The sequence below is a fragment of the Ipomoea nil genome, unplaced genomic scaffold, assembly GCF_001879475.1.
Source record: "Ipomoea nil cultivar Tokyo-kokei standard unplaced genomic scaffold, Asagao_1.1 scaffold3087, whole genome shotgun sequence".
Classification (NCBI taxonomy): domain Eukaryota; kingdom Viridiplantae; phylum Streptophyta; class Magnoliopsida; order Solanales; family Convolvulaceae; genus Ipomoea; species Ipomoea nil.
In genome coordinates, this window is record NW_017619515.1 from 3,465,047 (window position 1) to 3,487,990 (window position 22,944).

General features: G+C 37.2%; 1 protein-coding gene across 1 annotated transcript; it reads left to right on the forward strand.

Moving 5' to 3' along the window:
• Positions 1 to 1,236: 1,236 nt before the first annotated feature.
• On the forward strand, positions 1,237 to 12,000 carry LOC109166150 (formin-like protein 18). The gene is made up of 18 exons (XM_019315033.1): positions 1,237 to 1,511; positions 2,503 to 3,206; positions 3,776 to 3,997; positions 4,081 to 5,519; positions 5,609 to 5,729; positions 7,042 to 7,113; positions 8,104 to 8,202; positions 8,325 to 8,366; positions 8,478 to 8,558; positions 8,628 to 8,678; positions 8,781 to 8,862; positions 9,466 to 9,560; positions 10,054 to 10,125; positions 10,210 to 10,326; positions 10,825 to 10,893; positions 10,977 to 11,043; positions 11,339 to 11,738; positions 11,836 to 12,000. Exons 1-17 carry the CDS (start codon positions 1,439 to 1,441, stop codon positions 11,518 to 11,520), a joined length of 3,588 nt encoding a protein of 1,195 aa, XP_019170578.1. The 5' UTR covers positions 1,237 to 1,438; the 3' UTR covers positions 11,521 to 11,738; positions 11,836 to 12,000.
• The last annotated feature ends 10,944 nt before the right edge of the window (positions 12,001 to 22,944 follow it).

Genomic DNA, 22,944 nt, shown 5'->3' on the forward strand with positions numbered 1-22,944 from the left:
CAGCTATAACCTTATTGAATACAAAATCAACTTTTTGATTAACTTAGCTAAGAATTGCTTTTACTTAGAGTCAGTATTTTTATTATAAAGAAAGATGATACCTACATATACAATTTACGCCTCTCACATAAAGAAGCAATCGAATACCAGTGGACCACAAGATCCTTGGTAGGGTCATTATTTTGTAAGATTATCTCACATATCTTTACAATTATATATATATATATATATATATATATATATATATATATATATTACAATGATTATAGGGAAAATGACACTTTTTCCCCCTAAGTTATATACTTATAGCACTTTTTCCCCCTCAATTATTTATGTAAGCACATTAGTCCCCTTAATTATTTTAAAAGTGGTGGTTTTTCCCCCTAATATATTAAATTGACATTTCTACCCTTAAAGTAAACATTTTATTTATTTTACTTCTCCAACAAATTATTACGTATATGTAGCGATTACTACGGTTCGGTTCAAACTGAACCAGACACTATAGCAATCGAATTAAAAGTTTTCAGTTATGATTCAGATCTAGAACCCAATATTTAGATTTCAATTTATTAAATTTAAGAATAAAAAAAAAAAACTGGATTATGAACTGTGAACCGGCGATTCCGGATCCAGTTCGCGATTTTGAACCGTCTTTATTTTAAAATTTTATTTTTTATTTTAAAATAGTCTAAATTCAACAATAAATGTATTTTATTTTTTTAGTTCGGAACATGAACCGGCCATTCTGATCCGCGATTTTAATAAACTCTAAATATCGCGTTTTGATTATAAATTGTAATTGAAATATTTTGGTTTGGTTGCTATAGTATCTGTTTGGTTTGAACGAAATTATAGTAATAATTTATTGGAGAATAAAAATAAATAAAATATTTACTTTAAATATTTATTTTAAGGGTAAATATGTCCATTCAACATTTCAGGGGAAAAAAGAGCCACTTAAATAATTTAGGGGGAAAAAGTGCTATAAGTATATAACTTAGGGGGAAAAACTACCATTTTCCCATGATTATATTAAATTTTCCTTTTAAACAAAAAAGGGGAAAAAACAATTATTTATTTAGATTTAACTAACGTGCAGGTCACACATGCCATGACGTTGCGTGCATGGGTGGTGTACACGTCGTTTTAAAGCGCTGACGTGTCCCAACAGCTGAGCGGTTCCAGATCAAGACAGTGACGTCATTTCCCGAGCTGAGTCGGTAGCCGATCAACTTCTAAACAAAAAAAAAAAAAGAAAAAGAAAAAACGATCAACAGATTCACTCTTTCTTCTTCGCGAAGAAATTTCACGTACTGCCAGGGGGGAGAGACAGGGATTGTGTGCATACATTCACAGGTTTTGATGTGAATTTGGATTCGATAGAGAGAGAAAAAGTTTGAGCTCGAAAAGCACGCCCAGGAAAGGCAGGAATTGTATGGCGCTGTTTCGGAAATTGTTCTATAGGAAGCCGCCGGAAGGACTCCTCGAGATCTGCGAACGAGTTTACGGTTCTCTCCCTCTCTCTACACCACTATACATACAATGTGTATATCTACATTGCATTTATGTATCTGCGTTTTCATTTCGAAATGTTTGTATGTAAATAGAGCTGCCTGCATTCACGTTTAACGGAAATCGAGTTGAAGCTAAAAATTATTAAATTCGAGCATGCTGTTGAAACCACTAGTCAATTTGCCAAATCGTTAATTCCAATAGAAATTCAAACGGACAACTTAGAGTAGTGATCAGCGACTCGGAAGTGGTTACAGATTAAGCTGCGGAGAAGTTTAGAAGAAGAGAGACGAAAACAGCAGTTTGCTAGTATTTAATTCGAAACTGTGCTTGTTCGGAAATGTTGTGTATAGAATGTAGAAACTATTAAAAGAAGTGAAGAAAGGGAAAGTTGAGTTTTGGTTGATACATTGAAATTTGTTTCATGATCAGAAATAAGTTGCAAGGGAACTAAAGATATGGACACCACTGCTCATTAAAGTTTGTGAAGACATTGTTGCATTGAGTTGACTAAAAGAGTGCTACCTCGGTATAAGTTTACTGAGGGAAACATTGCAGTTTGTTGAGGAAAAGAGTGTTTGTATGATACTTTTGGGAAGGAGAGCATGCAACATCTGCAGGGAGTGTAATTCAGAAAAAAGATGGGTGGTGCATGGGGAGTTGGTATATAGGCTTGTAAAGTTTATCTAGGAGCAGGGGGGAATGGTGACACATACTAACCAAATTTATCATGGTATTCCTGGAAAAAGACGAGCCTGAAATATTAAGAAAATTTACAGTTTGAAAGAAAGATAACACATTGACATGTTATGAACCCAGTTTTATTCTTAAACAGGTTTGAAAATAACTTTTAATTCAGAACTGGCAAAGTAGGCATGCCTCATATTCAAACACTACATTACAGTTTAGAAATGGTTCAAATTTTAAACCTACACAATAGTTGAGTCTAACTTCTCTTAAAGTCTTTTATTTATTGTTTATGTGCAGTGTTTGATAGCTGTTTCAGTTCTGATGTTTGGGAAGAAGAAAATTACAAACCCTATGTGCGAAATGTAATTGCTCAGCTTCGGGATAATTTCTCAGATGTATCAATCTTGATTTTCAATTTCCATTCCGGGGAGATGACAAGAAGCTCGATTGCAAATATTTTGTCTGAATATGATATAACTATAATGGACTACCCTCGACACTATGAGGGTTGTCCATTGCTCTCAATGGAGGTCATCCACCATTTTCTAAGATCCAGTGAAAGCTGGCTATCTCTAGGCCTGCAAAATGTGCTTCTAATGCACTGCGAACGGGGTGGTTGGCCAATTTTGACATTTATGTTGGCTGCATTACTGATATATAGAAGACATTACACTGGTGAACAGAAGACTTTAGATATGATATATAGACAGGCTCCACGTGAGCTTTTGCACTTGTTGACACCTCTTAATCCCATTCCTTCTCAGCTGAGATACTTGCAGTATGTATCGAGGAGGAATGTAGGTACATCCTGGCCTCCTCTTGATAGACCTGTCACCTTGGATTGTGTCATCCTTAGGATGATACCTAATTTTGATGAAGGTGGAGGATGCCGACCAACATTTCGTATCTATGGACAAGATCCATTCCTTGTAGGGGACCGAAATCCAAAACTTCTATTCTCAAAACCAAAGAAGATTAAACCCTTTCGTCATTACAAGCAGGTATTATCTAAATTTTTTGCTTTGTTGTACTGGAATAGAAGTGTCTTCCTTCTTCTCCCAAATACTATCTACTGAACCAGTGAGCTAAAAGCTCGTGCGGGCATAGAAGTGTCTTCCTTGTTCACAGGGTCAAATGTTTTTAATTCTTGATTTGGTTACTGTTCCATGTTACACTGTACAATTTTCTTGATTAGGTTTTGATCATTTTTTGCCAACACTGCAGTGCTTGAAATCATCATCATCATCTTCTTCTTATATACATACATATATGCATGTATGTATTATGAACTTTTCTACAGGTTTTTGGTGCTTGAGTTAAATCATTTCTCTCCATATGCAGAAACCTATAGGATATATGTAAAACTATGTAGTTATTTCTATACTTTGGCCCTTAATCTTAGCTGATTGACTTAAAGGATCATCTTCAAAACAAATTGGCATTAGAGTTCTCCACAACATCCTCTCCCACCAACCAAAGAAAAAATTTCTGTCTTCATTTATAAGGAGTAATTTTTAAAATACAGTAACACTGGACATTGGCATATGAACTTCTTTTGATGTTACTGCAGGCAGAATGCGAATTGGTAAAGATTGATATCAACTGTCATATTCAAGGTGATGTTGTGTTGGAGTGTATCAGCTTGAATGATGACATGGAACAAGAACAAATGATGTTTCGAGTTATGTTCAATACAGCTTTTATTAGGTCTAACATTGTGATGCTTAACCGTGATGAAATCGATACAATGTGGGATTCTAAGGATCAATTTCCAAAGGATTTCAGGGCAGAGGTATCTTTCACATTTTATTGTTTGTGATTGTTTTCTGCAGCAAGATGCATTATCTTGACTTGTAAATTATCCTCTGGATGAAGATTCTTTTCTCAGAGATGGATGCTGCTGCTGCTTCAGTACTCCCTGGGAATTTATCCTGTTTTGAAGAGAAGGATGGCCTCCCAGTCGAGGCATTTGCTAAGGTTCAGGAGATCTTTAATAGTGTTGATTGGTTGAGTCCAAAGGGTGATGCTGCTCTCAATGTGCTCCAACAAATAACTGCAGCAACCATGATGCAAGAAAAGTTGGAATCAAGTTCACCCCAGGGTAAGGAAACTAGTCCTTCCTCACAGTCATCAACTCCCATTAAAGCTCAAGATTGGGAAGGGCCCACAACATTAGATGATGCAGAGAATCAATCTCAGTTCTCTCCCAAATCATCCCTCAGAGCAGATACAAGTGAACAGAAGGGGAAAGAGGTGTCTTCTGCACCTGAAACAGAGACTCTCTCACTCGATACTGTTATTCTCAAGCCTCCTCCTTTGCCTACTAAGGATCAAGTTGATAGTATCTTGGAACCTCCATATCCTATTCCAGTACCTCATGAACCTGTTACTCCACTGTCAGATAAGGTAGTCACTGTTTCTATACCTTCTCCACCTCCCCCTCCCACCCAAGCTTTAAGTCCTGCAGTCATATTGTTGACGGATGAGACAACTACTACCAGTGATCCTCGCCCACTTCACCATACAATGCAGGAGGTACATCCAATGACTTGGGAAAGAGATGCCGCTGCCAAGGAAGGCTCTACTCCAACCTCATCTTCTTCTCCTCATACTCCTTCCACCCAATATTCAGATGACAGGTCAGTCCTTAGAAGTGTACCACCGCCGCCACCGCCACCACCACTAACACCAAACGAAAAGGATAATTTTGCCTCCATGAGTGGTGAATGTCGACTTCCATGTTCTCCACTCTCACCTTCGAAGGAAGATTTAACTCCCATTGGTGTTCCACCACCACCAACACCTCCCAATTCAACCCCATTATTGAAGGAGAGTACTGCTCCCGTATGTAGAGAGTTTGAACCTCCACCTTCTCCACCCTCACCTCTCAAGGGAAGTATATCCTCTATTCATGGATCACCAGCTCCAGCTCCACCGCCCCCATCTACAGAGACTGCTAGCTCTAAAAAGTCAGCAGCAGTACCACCACCACCACCTCCTCCTACACTTTCTTCTTCAATGAACCCTCATATTGCCCTTCCACAGAATGTTCCTTCTGCTCCACCTCCTCCAACCCCATTTATTAATGGGGAGACAAAGGCAGGTACTAGTGTAACACATTCTGAACCAATGCCACCAGGACCACCGCCACCTTCTATTCCTCCACCTGGTATGAAAGGGATACAACTTTTTTCCCGTGCCATTAGTTCTATAAACAGTCAGACAAAGAAACTGAAACCATTGCACTGGTTGAAGATAAGCAGAGCAGTCCAGGGAAGCTTGTGGGCCGAGACACAAAAATCTGAATCTGCCAAGTAAGCAATGTACATATTATGAAATATGAACTGTTATTCACCTTTATATGTTATATATCATGCACTAATATATTTCTTGTGTTAATCAGGGCTCCCGAAATTGATATATCAGAACTTGAATCACTCTTCTCAGTTCCAAATTCAGACAAAGCTAAAAGGAAAGGAAATTCGAAGACCTCATTGGGGGCAAAACCTGATAAAGTGCAACTGGTGATTTATGTTCCTTTTGGATGCTATATTTACAAATGCACTATTTCCTTACTATCAGATTCTTGGACTTTTAAGAGAAGTCACATGAACTATTCTAGTAAATGACATTCTTTCAAAATTATCTCCATCAAATGGACGAGAAATTGCAAAACTATTCAGTTAAACAAAATTGTGGTGCAAACTATTTGGCTATCTAGTATGCATCTTTAAATCCCCTCATCTCTTCTTTTTGTTTTTGCCAGATTTTTGTAATGTTCAGTTTTTGTTAGTATCAAAATTTGAGGTTGTGAATTTTCATAAACAAGCTGCATTCACAAAAAGAAATGCTGAGAATGCCTCTTAATTTAGAATCTTCACTGCTATAGCTGATTGGCCTGTCAGAAATCCTAAAAGTTACAAGAGCTTTTGTAATTCAAGGATCTTATATTTTCTGAGATTCAAGCCTCAGAGATTGTAAAGTAATAGTGATACCTTTTATCTGCTGTAATGGAAACTCGTTTCCTCTAATATTGTATGAGATGTGAACCTTGGAGGTAGTAAAGTGATCATGAAACCTTTTATCTGCTGTTATGGTAGCTTGTTTCCTCTAATAATATTCAACAGTTACTATGCCATCATTAACCCTGAATATGTTGTGTGAGATCTGAAGTTCAGAGGTTGTAAGGTGATGATTACACCTTTTATCTTCTGTTATGGTAGCTTGTTTTCTATAGTAATATTCATATAATCCAACAGTGAGTATGCCATCATTGACTCTGAATCTATCTTGCAACTTTTACTCTATAAGATCATATGAGAGTCAAAATGGTGCTTGGCTGATCTTTGGCAATGGTATGTGTTGGTTTTGTAGGTTAGTTTCTGACCTGGTACTACTTATTTGTCGAGATCATATTGTAATTGAGTCCTTATGCACCCTATCATTGAAATTTGAGCATAATGTAGAATGGAAGTCATAATTGGTTCTTGTGAAGAAAAGGAAATCACAACATTTTAAAAGGCTCCAATGGCAATCCTTAAAAACATAATAAAGCACAAATTTAATGCAATCAGCTGAATCATTTTCAGATTTATTCTCAATTTGGTGAGTGCTTGAAGGTTTGGTGTTTGTTACCAGTTCAACTCTAAGTTGAAGTGAACTTGAATCTGAAAACTGCTCCTTGTATAACATCTTTTGTATTATTGCTGCTAGAAGTTGCTTTTTTTTTCTCTCATTTCCTCTCATCTGTGTGAGGAGAAAATGAAGAATAGCATGTTTTTTTATTTACTAGTGACTTCTTATAAGGCTTGGAATTTAATAGCATGTATTTAACAGATTGATCATAGGCGGGCATATAACTGTGAAATCATGCTCACAAAGGTGAAGGTACCCTTGCGTGATTTACTAGTAAGTTATATTATTCTCTCTATATTTATTTTCTGTTTTTTATACTAACGTGGTTTGTTTGAAAAGCTGTTTCTATAATCTAGCAGGGTGTTAGATAAACATATGCTTTACAATGGTTGATGTTACAAGTAGTTGAAGTAGTAATCTTTCCTCCTACAATAGAGTCTGCAATCCTCATGCTTATGTCACAATAATTCATTCACTTCTGTTGTAATTTAGGAAATCTTTCTTTATGCTCAGAGTAGCATACAGACTTTCAAAACCTGTTTTCCTGACAATACTGTTTTTCATGTAATGGTCTCCAATCATAGCCAATGTCGATGTTCAGTACTGCAACCAACTTGGATCAAGCTGAACATCTACATGTTTCCACTGAAATTGAATCTTCAGAGTTGGGCTTGAATTCAAGCTTGAGTTATAATTAATCTCTAATTTTGGGCTTAAGCAATTTAATCATACTTTAAACTTGAATAATATATATCTGTAAACCCCTTATAATTTAGAAAGTCAATAGTAACTCCAATTGTATATAAATGTGTACATTGATACGTTGGCCTTCGATCCAAGCCTTGCATTCAAACTATAGCTTCAAAATGTTTCAAACCTAATGTCATGTGTTTGAACTCTATTTGTATTTGAGCATGAACAGATTGCTTTGACTTCATAGTTTGCAGCTCTGTTCACATTTACATTAGCATGCATTTGACATGTCTTTTCTACTGAAGTACCTCTTTCTCTAATTCTCTCTTCCTTTCTTTATTTCCTTCTCTGAAGGCCAATATATGCCTCTTCAAACAGTTAGAAGCACAGGCTGAGTTTCAATCAAATTAGATTGTTACTATTATTTATTTATTTTTAGAATTTTTAAAACCTCCTACATGCTAACTCTTCTACTAAATCATTGTTCTGAAATGTCAGCTTTCTTTTCCAAATACCTTTCAGAACTCTACTGATGCTTCTGAGTTCTGATACATTTCTTCTATTTGGTAGAGTTCTGTGCTTGCCTTGGAAGATTCAGCAATAGATGCTGATCAAGTTGAGAGCATGATTAAGTTTTGCCCAACAAAGGAGGAGATGGAAATGCTTAAGGTAAAAAATGTTTTAGATTTATTAGCTATTTGTACACAAATCATGGTGAAAACTGTAAATTCAATTATCATTGTTTATTGTTGTTGTTGTTGCTGTTATTATTATTTTTTATTTCTTTTTAGGGTTATAAAGGACCAAAGGATAATCTGGGAAGATGTGAACAGGTTTGTGCAATCTGAGATAAGCTTGGGTATTTTGTATTGCAGTTTTTCTGTTGTAAGTTGGTTTTGTGATTTCTATTGACATAGAATGAGGTTTATGCATTTATTTTACAGTTTTTCTTGGAATTAATGCAAGTTCCTCGAACTCAGTCAAAACTCAGAGTTTTTTCATTTAAGCTTCAGTTTCAGTCCCAGGTAAGAAAATTTATCCTCTGCTTATACAATTGAAAGTAACTATTTCTAAAATACTTCATGCTATCTTAGGTTTCTGATGTCAGGAAAAGTCTAAACACTGTGAATTCAGCAGCAGATCAGGCAAACTTCCTTTTCCCAGACCTTTCTCTACTACTTTTCTTATATGTAAATTGAGGATATATATCATTGCATTGATGTGTTTCTTGATTATGTTTTCATCAGATTAGGGGTTCAGCCAAGTTGAAAAGAATTATGCAGACAATTCTTTCCCTAGGAAATGCTTTGAACCAGGGAACTGCAAGGGGTGAGTAAATATTCTTATGCTCTCATCCATAACTCCATAAGGGGTTCTCATTGTATTTGTATGCATTTGACTTGACTTCCCTATTATTCTTTACGGCCCTGTCTATCTCTGGGTTTGCATTATCTTCATGTGAGGTTTGGTACTACTACAAAACCATTTGTAAACTAAATCAGTATCTTTTCCTTCTGTCTTCTAATTGGAATCTTCAGGGTAAAGGACCATAAATTGTTTTATCTTCTGAATCCAATATTGTAGCTGAGGATTAATTGGATTATATGTCGGTTCCTTTTTGGATGAGTCCACCATCACATATATGATGTGAAGTAACACCAGACAAGTTAGTGAATTACATCATCTTAGTCTTAGATGTTAACTTGTTGGTACCAATAAGGCAATAACTCTCTCTGACGATGTTAATTATTTTGCAATGGGAAGGATTCAAACAATGTAAATCATGCATACCTTTTTTATGTAAGCCAATTTTTCTGTTGCTGTTGTTTCCTTGTGCTTTCCCTACATTCTTGCTTGAGAATGATCACCTATCATTTTTTAAAGTATTTATTCCGTCAGTGATTGGCATTTTATTGTTTGGTTTTGGTATAGGATCTGCTGTTGGATTTAGGTTGGATAGCCTACTCAAACTTACAGAAACCCGTGCACGAAACAACAAGATGACTCTCATGCATTATCTTTGTAAGGTATGTATTAGTTCTGTAGATTGCCTTGGGTTGTAACCTAAAAAGAAAGTTAACCTACCATGCTGCAAATATAATGCCGTGTTTTTAATATCAATTGTCCATTAAAAACATTTCAATTTGATCTCTTTCTGTGGTCTTCTCTTCTTTTGTGTTTGTATTAGGGAATTGTAACTTGTAAATGTCTTTGATGCATCTTAATATTGAAAGGCTCTTAGTTTTGTTAAAGTGAACCAGGGTACAATCAGTTGGATCATTTTTTCTTCTCTTGTATCTTGAAACTATACATGCACTTAATATGTACAGTGTTTTGTAGCATAAAAAATTTCCCCTTTTTATTTTCTTCCGAACTCCATTATCTTAGGTTTATATCTGTAACTTACTATGTTAAAAGGTTCTTATTCTAATACTGGCTCCTTGTCTTGTAAAGTGTTTTTAGAAAATACTCTCTATTACATTTGCTTATGATGGATCACTACTGTGGGATGATTAGCAGGTCCTATCGGCTAAGATGCCAGAACTTCTTGACTTTTCAAAAGATCTTTCAAGCTTGGAACCTTCATCAAAGGTATCATATTTGAAATAATTGATTACATGTCAATAAATAGAAATATCTTCTGAATACTTAGAATCTTGCTTTTAACTTGTTCAGATACAAATAAAGTTCTTGGCAGAGGAAATGCAAGCTATCAGCAAAGGACTTGAGAAAGTAATACAGGAGTTGTCCATGTCAGAAAGTGATGGACAGGTTTCGGAAAATTTTTGTAAGGTAATGATAAATTGACAAAACAGACCCACATGAAAAAAAAAAAGAAAAAAAGAAAAAAAAAAAAAAAAAAAGAAAAAAAGAAGAAGAAGTTATATTAACAGAAATGAGCATATAAATCACACAAGTAGCATGGACAAATTCCAGACCTGGGGGGTTGTGGATATGGGTCAATGATTTACCAGATGCTGGACATGTGCTGTTTGCAGCAGTAGTGGATATTTGTGAAAAAATGATGCCAGCACTCTCCAGAAATATGGTCATTTTACATTAGATAAACTCATGAGATGATGGTAGTAGCATCAGAACAGCAAAACAAATATGACCTCCCTGACGGGAATTGGAATGACTAGCATAGTCCTTTCTCAGGCGGACAAGTTTGAGCACAACTGAATGGCTCATTTTTGGTTCTCGATAGTCTATTGACATATTGGTGATTAGATGTTTATGAATTGCGATGTACATTAGGTTTGTCTAACTGGTAGCATCTATTTCTTTCAGGCTTTGAAGGAATTCCTTTGCTATGCAGAGGGTGAAGTAAGGTCCTTGGCGTTGCTTTATTCTGGTGTGGTATGGCTCTAGGTTTTCTACAATGGGCATTTATAGACCTCATAACTTGTCTGCCACATAAACTGTGTTTATTTACCTTATAGGGTAGGAATGTGGATGCATTAATTCTTTACTTTGGAGAAGATCCTGCACGTTGTCCATTTGAGCAAGGTATTTATTCAATTCAAACAAGTTGCCTATCTAATGTAATTGGTTCTCTGGTTTTTACCCCCTTGGATCCATGAACAATAAGTTGTGTATTTTAGGACTTAAGTTTACTTGAATCCTTCATGTGTTTAGTCATTTTAATCCATCTATATAATGCCTCATCTGTAGTATAGTCTCAATTATCAAATGCATCTCGTCTAACCATTCAAATTGTATGTATGAAATATGTAGACAGCATGCATAAATGTTCTAAGAATGCTTCTTCTCTCACATGTATTATTCTGAACTTGTATTGTAGTTATCACTACTCTACTCAACTTTGTAAAAATGTTCAATCAAGCACACGAAGAAAATTGCAAGCACCTGGAATTTGAGAAGAAGAAAGCAGAGAAAGAAGCAGCAGCAGAGAAGCTGAAGACAAGTGATTCCATAAAAGAAACCCCAAACGTGATGCAATCTGCCAGCAGGAGTGTCAAATAATCAAAATCTTAGATCTCCTACCGATGCCTGTATTCCCAAAAATGGAATAATGATATTACATAAGTTAGAGAAGCTTCCCCAGATCAAGATGCATTAGAAATTTAAAATTGTACGTTCTTGATCAAGCTGAGTGTAATTTTTCTGTTAGAAAGCTGGGGAGATAGGAGCCTGTATGGTAGAATCTTGGCGGAGTTGCTTGCTGTTCAAGGTTATTATAGGTAAAGCTCTAAACTTCCCTGATTAAACCCCCTCCCCTTTAAAAATAAATCAATGTTTGAAACATGATTGTTCTTTACTTTTTTTTTTATGTGTCAGGAAGGAAAACGGAGTTGCAGTTCTGTAAAGTAGGGTAAGTGTGTGTATATATATATTTTGCTAGCACTTTAGAATAACACAGAAGCGTGAGATACTTGAAAAAATGAATGTCAAACTCATCCATTCCCTCTTATTGTTATAATATACTTTTGGGTTTTGATCTCCTTCTCTATTCTTGTTAATATATATATATATATATATATATATATATATATATATATTTACCTTAGATATTTTATAAAAAAAAAAAAAAAAAAAAAACAGTTATTGAATTGCCTTTTACAAACAATCCTTGACTTGTCAATTTCTGAATATGAGTTACATTGTTCTTCAATAATGTTGGTTTTGAGGAAAGATTAGTTCATTATTATCAAAGAATGTGGATAATATGTACTTAGCTTGTTTAGTATATGAGTGCTCTAGTTGTTGTACTTAATGTTTAGTAAACATAAATGGTGTGTGTTGAACCACTACTTACCCCCTTTGTTTATGCCGTACCTATTCTACATACATATATTTTTGGCAGGATATGGTGTTCTTTGTGGAGAGTACTGAGTTACTGACAAGTGACTAACTGAGCTTGAGAGGTTGAACAAACATATTCACATGTTGGTATAAATAACCCTGCTTCTTTCTCGTTTTTTTGATATAATTGACTCAATCTTGCAGTAGTATTTATTCATAGCTACTTTCTCAACCTACTAAAGCACAAAGAGGACTCAAACTCATGACATCTCGTCTGGGAGAGTCACTTTGTACCATTAGACCATAAGGTCATTGGCATTATCAGAACAAGTTTAAAACATAATATATTGTTCAATTTGGTATCAGAAAATGTGAAAGAAATGTTATAGACTAGTAGTCATATTAAATTTTATATATAATATGTTTGTACATACCCAGTTTTATAAGTTCGTTGGTTTTAGAGACTTGTGGGTGTAGTTAGTATGAGTTTCTGAACATGGAAAATAATAATAATAATTGTATAGTGTAAACTGTAAAGCAAGATTTTTTTTATTTTTTATTATTATTTTTTTTTAAAAGCAAGATCCAAGACATGCAGACCCAAATCACGTTGGAAAAGCGAATATATCTATCTTTAATTTGATATGTCCCTCCCCGGCAGGCTTCACGTGCCGTCAACGGAATGCCTGCGGTGGCACCGTAAAAAAGATGTTCTTTACTCTTTTCTCAAGTCAAGCAATTAATAATTAAACCAACTCTAAATTCTATTATTGTATTGGGTTGGATGCAGAATTACACACATACCTATCTATCCATTAATATATTTTAACTTAATTAATTGTTGGGATTACCTATGCAATGTGTATTTCATCCACCATCTTTTCTATGAATCCGTTCCTGCTTATTAAGTATGCCTTGTCGTCTGTCCACATTAATTATATAGCTAGCCTATATGTACATATTCACCAATATAATAATGCATATATCTTCTTGTACACAAATAATTCATGCATATATATATATATATATATATATATTGGATGTCAAGAGAAATATATAATTATTTTCTAAAAGTGTGCACAGATAAATTATGTTTTTGTATAATTGTTTCTAAATTACATAAGAAAGATAAATTATTTTATATATTGGAGATGGATGGAGGAAGGTGAGGAAAATTGAAAAATGGAAAAAAGACAAAAAAGTGAAAACGAAAGGAGACTTTGAGGGGAGAGTTGTGTCGGTGAGTCGTTGGCAGACAGCTTTAGTTTGTCGCAATCCAAAACGGCGCTGCCTTAGCTTCAATTCCTGCCGTTTTATTTGGTCTAGCAGCTAACGTACTCCTCATTTTGCTATATGATCCCTATCTTTATTATCAATCATAATTTTATTATGCTATATAGTACATTCTATCTATTAAATGAAAATTTACATATAAATAACATATCCACATTATATTAACAATGCTGCATGGTTATTCGGCTGGGAAATAGACAGAAAATGTCATAATAGAACCCTATATTTGATTATTTGCTGTAGGCTGGAGAACAGAAAAGAAGAGCAAAACGAAAATATGTGTCGTGTACTGAACACTACTTTAAAAGTGATTTTCAGAGACTGCGGGAGGTATTTTGAGAGCACAGAGGAAGCGAGAGGTGTTCAGCCACAATAAATCGCATAACAGTCCACACACGCGTGCGAACTAAATTGATGAGCCAAGCAGCCGGCCGGGCGACGGCAGCGCGTGATATTTAAAAGGAGGGAAAAAGTCTCTAATAAAAGCAATATGAGACAAGAGGTAGGAGAAACTACACCTGTTTGAATATTATATCTAGGGGTGTGCAAACTTCGGATAATTTTCGGTTAATCGACCGAACCGACAAAGTTCGGTTAACCGTTTTCGAACCGAACTTTTTCGGTTCGGTTAATGGTTAAAAGAATTTTAAAACTCCGGTTAACGGTTAATTCGGTTCGAAAGGTCAGTTAACCGAATTAACCGAACGGTTAACCGAAGTTTTTAATATATATATATATATATATTTAAATACTAATTTGAAGTTATGGATGTTTGGAGTTTATAATTAATGTTTTTGTATATTTTGTTATGAATTTATTATTATATGTATTTTATTTTAATTGGATTTATTATTTTAGGTGTTATTTTTAGAATTTTAAATTTTAGCTTTAAAAAGTTTGGTTAATTGGTTAACCGACCGATTAACCGAAAAAAAATTCGATTCGATGAATTTGATAGAGCAAACTTCGGTTCAGTTAACGGTTAAAGGAAAAAAAACTTCGATTAATTCAGTTCGGTTAAAACGGTTCAGTTAACCGAACAGTTAACCGATTGAACACCCCTAATTATATCCAACCCGTTCTAACCACATTACTACACATTATAATATAACCACTATTATATTTTTTCATATTGTATAATGTAATTAATTTATTCTAAAATTTGTAATAATTATATAATAAACGACTCGTAGATTAACTTACGGAGTTACGGTGAATGATTAAAGGAAAACATGAAACGACAAAACAATTTTTTAAGACAATGTTTAAACATGTTTGACGTAAATCATAATCTAAAAATGGATAGTTAGGAACAAAACAATTTTTTTTTTTTTTTTTTTTTTTTTTTTTTTTGTAACGTTTTTCTTTTCAACTACCCTTCGATGAACTATCACCAATCTTTTCAACTGCCCTTCGATGAACTACTAACCGATATACATATATAGCATTATATATAAATATATTCAGCACCGTTCTGCCCATCAGACAATACAGTAAGCAAATAAAATGGACCACAGCACCTACCATACTGTGTAGTATTGAAGCAATCAATTCAGCATGGGGTTCATAATTTATCTCCGTGACAACATTCAATTTATCCATTTATTTTTAACGAATTTGTCGAGGCTTATTTAATTATTGACTACGTTTGTTCATTAAATATCTATTTAATTTAAAGGATATATATATACAAAACAAAGGACAATTCAAGAATGTACTACACTAATTAATTAATATTTATATAATAATATACAATTTAGGGCTCATAATTGTGCAACCCTAAAATATATTAATAAATGTTTTTTTTTCTAAGTGTAAAAGGTGAAATCTCTTGCCCCAAGATCTTCACACTTATAAAAATTATGAAAGAGTTATATTACGATAACTTTTGGGTCTGATCCCATCCATGTTTTCTTGACCGTATCTTGTCAACTATAATTGCATATCGAGACTAATTATATTCAATGTTGGGTAGGGTCTAGGAGTAGCATAACACTTATTCATGGGTTATAAGGTAACTCTATTCCTAGAGTGCCAACATGAGACCTTTTGGTAATTAATACGGAGTATAATATATTGAAAGAGATATGTATAATTCTGATGTAGTAAATACGGAGATTCCTACCGACTCGTAAGGTATGATGATCGGATCCGGTTCCGGTCCTGTTTCAATCTGGTTGTTGGTTTAAGTCTTTAGGCTAAGATTACGTGACAATATGTCAGAGGTTTCCGAGCTAAAGGTAAATGTATAGTTAGTGTCAAAAGTCCCCTATCCTTGCATTTAATGTGGTATTTATAGGAGTCGCGAGGGGGCATATGCCAATCTCTCGGCATGTGCGACAAGTGGAGCACATGCACAGGACAAGATCGGGGGCATGGCTAATCTCCCCACGTGTTTAGAGATTCATGACTTTACTGGGCCCACTGTCACTAAATTGGGTTGAGAGGACTATGCTCAAGTCTCCAAGTACTACAAGCCGGTAGCCGGATGCTCGTCCCAGTCTAATATGGTCGGAGCAACGCAACGGATACTGGGCTCCATTTGCTAGTGAAAAGGACACTCGCGGCCAAGAATTTAGATCGGGCAAAAGCGTGGCTTGATCGGTCATGTTCAGATCCGACTCTACATACCTAATAAGTGGATCCAATACCAACCAGGTATATGTTATGAGTACGGTTAAGGACAATCCGGCCCTATCAAATTCCATCCTCACTCTCATGATATAACAAATGACTTGTTAGTCATGCAAGGGGTAATCGAATGAGTGATTGAAACATGAAATACATACTTATAATACTAAATAAGAGTGAATGCATACATTGTAACTATGAATATATATTTTCTCGTTATTCAAAAAATAAATAATTAATTAAATGAATTGTTAATAGTAATCCAAAGATAGTGTTGGGCATGCATGCATGTGAGTATATGATTTTATTGATACCTTTGTCTCGGTCACTGGAGTAACGTAGCGTAGATCCTTTGACATCTAATATATTATTATTAATTAATATTATATTATAATTAATCTCTTATGACCTAATGATTACACCCACAGCCTCATTTGTTTAGCTATTTCACTTTTCTATCTATTTTTTATTTTTAAATACATACATGAGTTGATTTTGAGATTTTTTTAAAATAAAATTTTTATATAATTTATGCTTACATTATTGAAACCATAAGGATTTGAAGACTTTTGGTGTATATATGTTTATAAATTTGTTAAGTAATTAGAGATAGGTAAAGTTTTTCATAATCTAATCTTAATTTTATTGTAACATGTTAAAGTGAGATGAGTATATTAAACTCTGAGAAATCTAAACAGGTGTATATAGAAGATAAAAATCAGCACGCAACATGGACTTACTTGTAGGACTATCGATCTCTCTTCATCATAATCAAGAATTATATTGTATATTGGAATCATCAAGCCTACAAATATTGACTAATAATTGATTGATTATTATTTTAACAATTATATTCCATTGATCTCTATCATAAAAAAAATCTTGATTTAAGTTAGTATTTAACCATCTGTAATGGAGATAAGGTCAAAAAATATTGCATACATGATTCAATGTAACAATTAATAAAAAAAATTGATTTTATTGGAACCTGTCAAAGAGAGATGAATAAATTAAATTGCTAGAAATCTAAATATGTGTGTAGAATATGCAAATAGCACTTTTCTTTATTTTTCTCTCTCTAGGTTTTTCTAGGGTTTTGCCTCCTCTCCTAGGGTTTTGCTAGTTTCCAAGCTTTTTCCGGCAGATTTTCCCGGTTTTCGCTTAGACGAGGGGCGCTACGGACGACGATAACAGCGGTGTGGCTCGGCTTGAGGTTGGAGGACACCATGGCGAACGAAGAAGCAGCGGACGCTACGGACCGAATTGCTGTTTTTACGAAACGCTGTGCGGACATAGCCATCGAGGAGGAGGAGGAGAATTTCGCACCGGGGAGGTGGAGGACGGTGCTGAGCCACCGGTGCGAACTTGGACCTTGGTGGGCAGATTTTTAACGGCTAAGATGGTGAAAATGGAGTATATGAGACAAGTCTTGGCTTCGGTTTGTCAACCGGTGATGGGGGTAACGGTGACGGAGATTCAGAAGGGGATCTTTCTATTCGTTTTCTTCCATGAAACGAATGTTCAATATGTTCTTGATGGGGGGGGGGGGGGGGGCATGGGCGTTTGAGAACAGTACCCTGGTATGTCGTTTGGTTGGAGATGGAGTTTTGCCGGTTGATGTGGCCCTAGATTCGGTTGACATGTGGGTGCAACTTCATGATTTGCCCATGGGCTATACGACACAACCAATCCTTGAGCAGATTGGTAATTTTATTGGTACCTTTGTTAAGCATGATGAGAGGTTTGTGGGGGCGCCTTGGCTATCGTTTTATCGTATAAGGGTGTCGATCCCAGTGAACAAACCGTTGTGAAGGCGTATGAAACTGTTAAAGCGTGATAAGACCACGTGCTGGGTCAACTTCAGGTATGAGCGTTTGCATACTTTTTGCTTCTTCTGTGGTTTGTTGGGGCACTCGTATAAATTCTGTGTGAAGGCTCGGGTCTCTACGGTTCCGATTGAACAATACCCGTATGGTGCGGAGATGAGGGTGGGGGGTGGTCGGGGTCCGAGGGAGGTGGGGGAGAATTGGTTGGTTCCGGTGGGGGGAAGGCCGAGGGTTATGGAGGGGGTGGTTGCGGCAACGGGGAACCGAAACGGTGGTGGGATGGGGGAGGAGGGAGTTTTGGTGGTCTCGGGTCGTGGGGAGGTGGCCGAGCCGGTTGTGGAAGCGGTGGCTAAGAGGAGGAGGGAGGGGGGATATGAGGGCGGTAGGAGGGGTGAGGGGGAGGATACTGCTATGGCAGATGTGTCAAAAAACATGTTTACGGCGAGAGCTGCTGGGCAGTCCCGCCCATCATTATGAGTACGTTAGCTTGGAACTGCCGTGGCTTTGGTAATCCACGGACAGTTCAGGAGGTGGTGGACATGGTGTCCCGTAAGCAACCCGACTTTGTATTTCTGATGGAAACTAAGGTAGGACGCGATCATGCTGAGCGTCTCCGGATCAAGATTGGCTTTGAGGGATTGTTTTATGTTGATAGCAGTGGTTTCAGGGGATTAAGTGGTGGTTTAGCGTTGTTCTGGAGGAAGAATAATACGGCAAGACTCCTCAGTTACTCAAAGAACTATGTTGATATTGAGGTAACTATAGTCGGTTTCCCGATGTGGCGTATGACGTGTTATTATGATTTTCCGGAACGAACCAGGCGTACTGAGTCATGGGACCTTCTGAGGGCATTAGCAGCTAGGTCTGGCCTTCCATGGGTCGTAGTGGGGGACTTCAATGATTTATTATTCCAGTATGAGAAAAGAGGAGGAAATCCACATCTGAATAGCCTTCTTCGCGGATTTGGGGATACTATTGGGGACTGTGGTTTGACTCAGATGCCTATGACTGGCTACCCGTACACATGGGAGAAGGGGAAGGGAACAGTGGATTGAATTGAGGAGAGACTTGATAAGGTCTTGGCAACAGATGAGTGGCGCGATATAGTGACAATGGCCAGGGTGGTGAACTTGAGAACCCGAAAATCTGATCATTCGGCTATCTTTTTGGGTATCCATGAACCCTTAGGGACGAATGGGACGAGAAGGAGGGGATTCCGTTTTGAGTCTGCATGGTTATATGAGGAGGGGTGTAGAGAGGTAGTGGAGCAGTCATGGCAAGAAGGAAGGGGTCAGGGTCTGCAGCACTGTATTGAATACTGTGGTAGGCGATTAACACGATGGGGTAGGGATCGGTACCATAAGTATGATAAGCAGATTATTGATCTTAAGAAGAAACAACAACGCCTAAGGGGATGCACTGACCCGGCATCACTTGCTGAGTTTCAATCCCTGGAACAACTTTTATGCCGTACTGAAGCCCAGGAGGATGCCTACTGGAAGCAGAGAGCCAAGCAACACTGGCTCAGGGAGGCCGATGCCAACACCAAGTTCTTTTACAGGTACGCCTGTCATCGTAAAAAGAAGAATACTATTGTTAGATTACTGAATGATAATGGGGATTGGGTGGAAGGGGAGCCTATGAATAATGTTATTCTGGAATATTTCAATCGTATTTTCTGCTCTGAAAGTCCAGGATCTGGGGAGAGTTTTTTCGAGGGAATTGTCCCGCGGATCACTCAGGCACAGAATGAGTTGTTATTACGACCATTTGAGTTCGATGAGGTTAAATCGGCCCTATTTGCGATGTTTCCTGATAAGGCACCAGGCCCGAATGGAATGAACCCGGGATTCTATCAGCAATTTTGGGATGTGGTAGGGGGGATGTTGCGAGTTTTGTAGTGGGTTGTCTTGATTCACGCGACCTACCACTTAGCTTAAACAGTACGGATATTGTTGTGATCCCAAAGAAAAAGACCCCTGAGCGAGTAACTGACTTGTGTCCTATATCCCTCAGTAATGTGATCTATAGGATTGTGGCAAAGATGATAACGAATAGAATGAAGCCTCTAATGGAAGGAATAATATCGGAATCACCGAGTGCCTTTATTCCAGATAGGCTTATAATTGATAATATTCTGGTAGCAGCGGAAGTGGGTCATTTTTTGAACAGGATGCAGTGTGGCATGGTGGGGTGGAGTGCTTTGAAGCTTGATATGGCAAAAGTCTATGACCGGATGGAGTGGCCTTTCCTGGAAAAAATGATGCTGGCCTTGGGTTTTGATGTTCAATGGGTGCAGTTAATCATGAAGTGTGTATCTACAGTCTCGTATAATTTATTGATGAATGGCGCTAGAAGTTACCCTATTATACCAACACGTGGTTTAAGGCAAGGGGACCCATTATCTCCATATCTTTTTATTATTTGTGCAGAGGGTCTTTCTCTATTATTACAGCAGCTGGCTCATAATAGAGGTTTGATCCATGGATGCAGAGTGGCAAGAGGTGCTCCCCCAATCTCTCATTTATTTTTCGCTGATGATAGCTTTCTGTTTTTTAAAGCTAATGTTGAAGAGGCCAGTGAGATTAAGAGGTGTCTATCGGTCTATGAGGATTTATCTGGGCAAGTGGTTAATTACCACAAGTTAAGCATCTGTTATAGTAGGAATACGAGTAACGCTAACAAGGAAGTTGTGGCACAAGTTCTGGGAGTTGAACAAGCTCCTAATTTTGGCAAGTATTTGGGACTCCCCTCATTTGTAGGAAAAAACAAAAAGGCAGCTTTTGCGTATATAGAGGATAAAATCTGGCAAAGAATTGGGTCATGGAATAAGAGGTTATTATCGCAGGCAGGTAAGGAAATTTTATTGAAAAGTGTAGCACAATTCATGCCTATCTTTTCAATGAGTGTCTTCCTGCTACCAGCTTCTGTGTGTACAGCGAGAGGACAATGAATCGGTACTGGTGGGACTCGAGAACTGATAAACGAATACATTGGAAGGCTTGGGACAAACTGTGTGTTCCTAAGAAGTTTGGGGGTTTGGGATTCAAGGATTTGCGTGCTTTTAATCTGGCTATGTTGGGAAAACAGGCATGGCGAATGCATACTAAGCCTGAGTCCCTGGTGGCGCGCATATATAAAGCACGATATTATGCCAAAGGCTCATTTTTTGATGCACAAGTGGGAAATAATCCTAGTTTCTGCTGGCGGAGTATTATGGCAGCAAAGAGTATAATTTGTAGTGGGGTAAGGCGAAGGATTGGAAATGGGGAGTCTACACTAATATGGACCCACCCCTAGTTACAGGACGACCAAGACCCTATGGTACAAACGGAGATGCCAGTACAGTTACAGGATGCCAAAGTGGTGGGATTGATTGATCAGCAAACACGGACATGGGACCTTTCGATTTTAACTGATCTTTTTCATCCTGGTAATGTGGCGAATATTCTAAAAATACCACTTTCTCCGGATTATGATGACACTTGGTATTGGCCTGGGGACCCGAGATGAGTTTATTCTGTGAAAGACGGGTACAGGTTAATAGTTGGTAATTATGGGAATGAGAATGGGACCTTTACAAAATGGTTAGCCTTGTGGAAACTCAAAATCCCCCAAAATGGAGAATGTTCCTATGGAGAGCCATTTGTGATATACTGCCTACCACCTCTAACTTGCTTTTAAAGAGGGTTGAAGTGAACCCATATTGTGCCATGTGTGGAATATCTCATGAGGACACTATGCATGCCTTGGTGTTATGTGAATTTGCAAAGAACATTTGGGACCGATCCAACCTCCCAATCCCCAATATTATGACGAATGTTTTTCATATTTGGTTTGGTGAACTCCTAAATATTTTAGATTTTGATGGGATGTTATATGCAGCATCAATCCTCTACAATATTTGGAGAGCACGAAACGGGGCGGTTTGGAATGCGCTATTACCACGGCCACAAGCCTTGCTGGCAGCCGCGACCACGGCAATGCATGCATGGAAACACGCAAATCCGCCGGTAGCTCGAAGCCATGCAGCACTGCCGCCTGCGCAATCTCCTCGTTCTGGCGCTCAGGCACCGTTCGGGGCTCATGAGGCTGTACGGGAGGAACCATCTCGGAGGCTTTGTCGAATCGATGCTGGGTTTATGCAAAATACGGGCAAGGCTACGGTTGGGGCAATCCTCTTAGACATGAATGGAGGGTATGTCTCGGTCTTCAGTGCACCACTCCCGGATTGTTTTTCACCTCTTATGGCCGAGGCATTGGCATGCAAGGAGGCTTTGCCGAGGGGAGCAGAACATCGAGATATATACAGATTGTTTAATGCTACAACGTTATCTTACTACATCACCTACTACGTTTCGCACTTACGACGGCTATGCCATTGATGCCTGCAGAGCAGCTACAGTTTATTTTTAGTCTTGTTCTTTCCACTTTATTTCTAGACTAGACAATTTTATAGCTCATGCTTTAGCTACTTCGGCATATCAACATTCGGCTGCTATGTACTGGGATCTTCTCCCACCTAACATTATTTCGACATATTTTGAATAAAGCACCACATATATTTTTCAAAAAAGAAAAAAAAAATACGTGTGTAGAAGATAAAAATCAGCAAGCTAAGCCACAGACTTGCTTGTAGGATTATCTCTCTTCATCGTAATAAAAAATTGTGTGTTGAAATCATCAAATTACGAATATTTTTTTGACTAATAATAATTGATCGATTTTTATTTTAACATGCAATTATATTCTTTTGATCTATCTCATAAAATAATCTTGATTTAAGTTAGTATTTAACCATAAGTCCACATAGAGATAAGGTCAACAAGTATTGCCTACATGATTCAATGTAACAATTAATATTTTTAAAGTTTAAAAAAGAAAAACAAAGAGA

What these genes read in the sequence shown, in the direction of transcription:
- LOC109166150 (XM_019315033.1), top strand. Translation starts at nt 1,439, where the DNA reads ATGGCGCTGTTTCGGAAATTGTTCTATAGGAAGCCGCCGGAAGGACTC. An exon ending in CAAAGGATTTCAGGGCAGAG is followed by an intron (nt 3,998 to 4,080) that starts GTATCTTTCACA and finishes CTCTGGATGAAG; the next exon opens with ATTCTTTTCTCAGAGATGGA. An exon ending in TTTCGGAAAATTTTTGTAAG is followed by an intron (nt 10,327 to 10,824) that starts GTAATGATAAAT and finishes TATTTCTTTCAG; the next exon opens with GCTTTGAAGGAATTCCTTTG.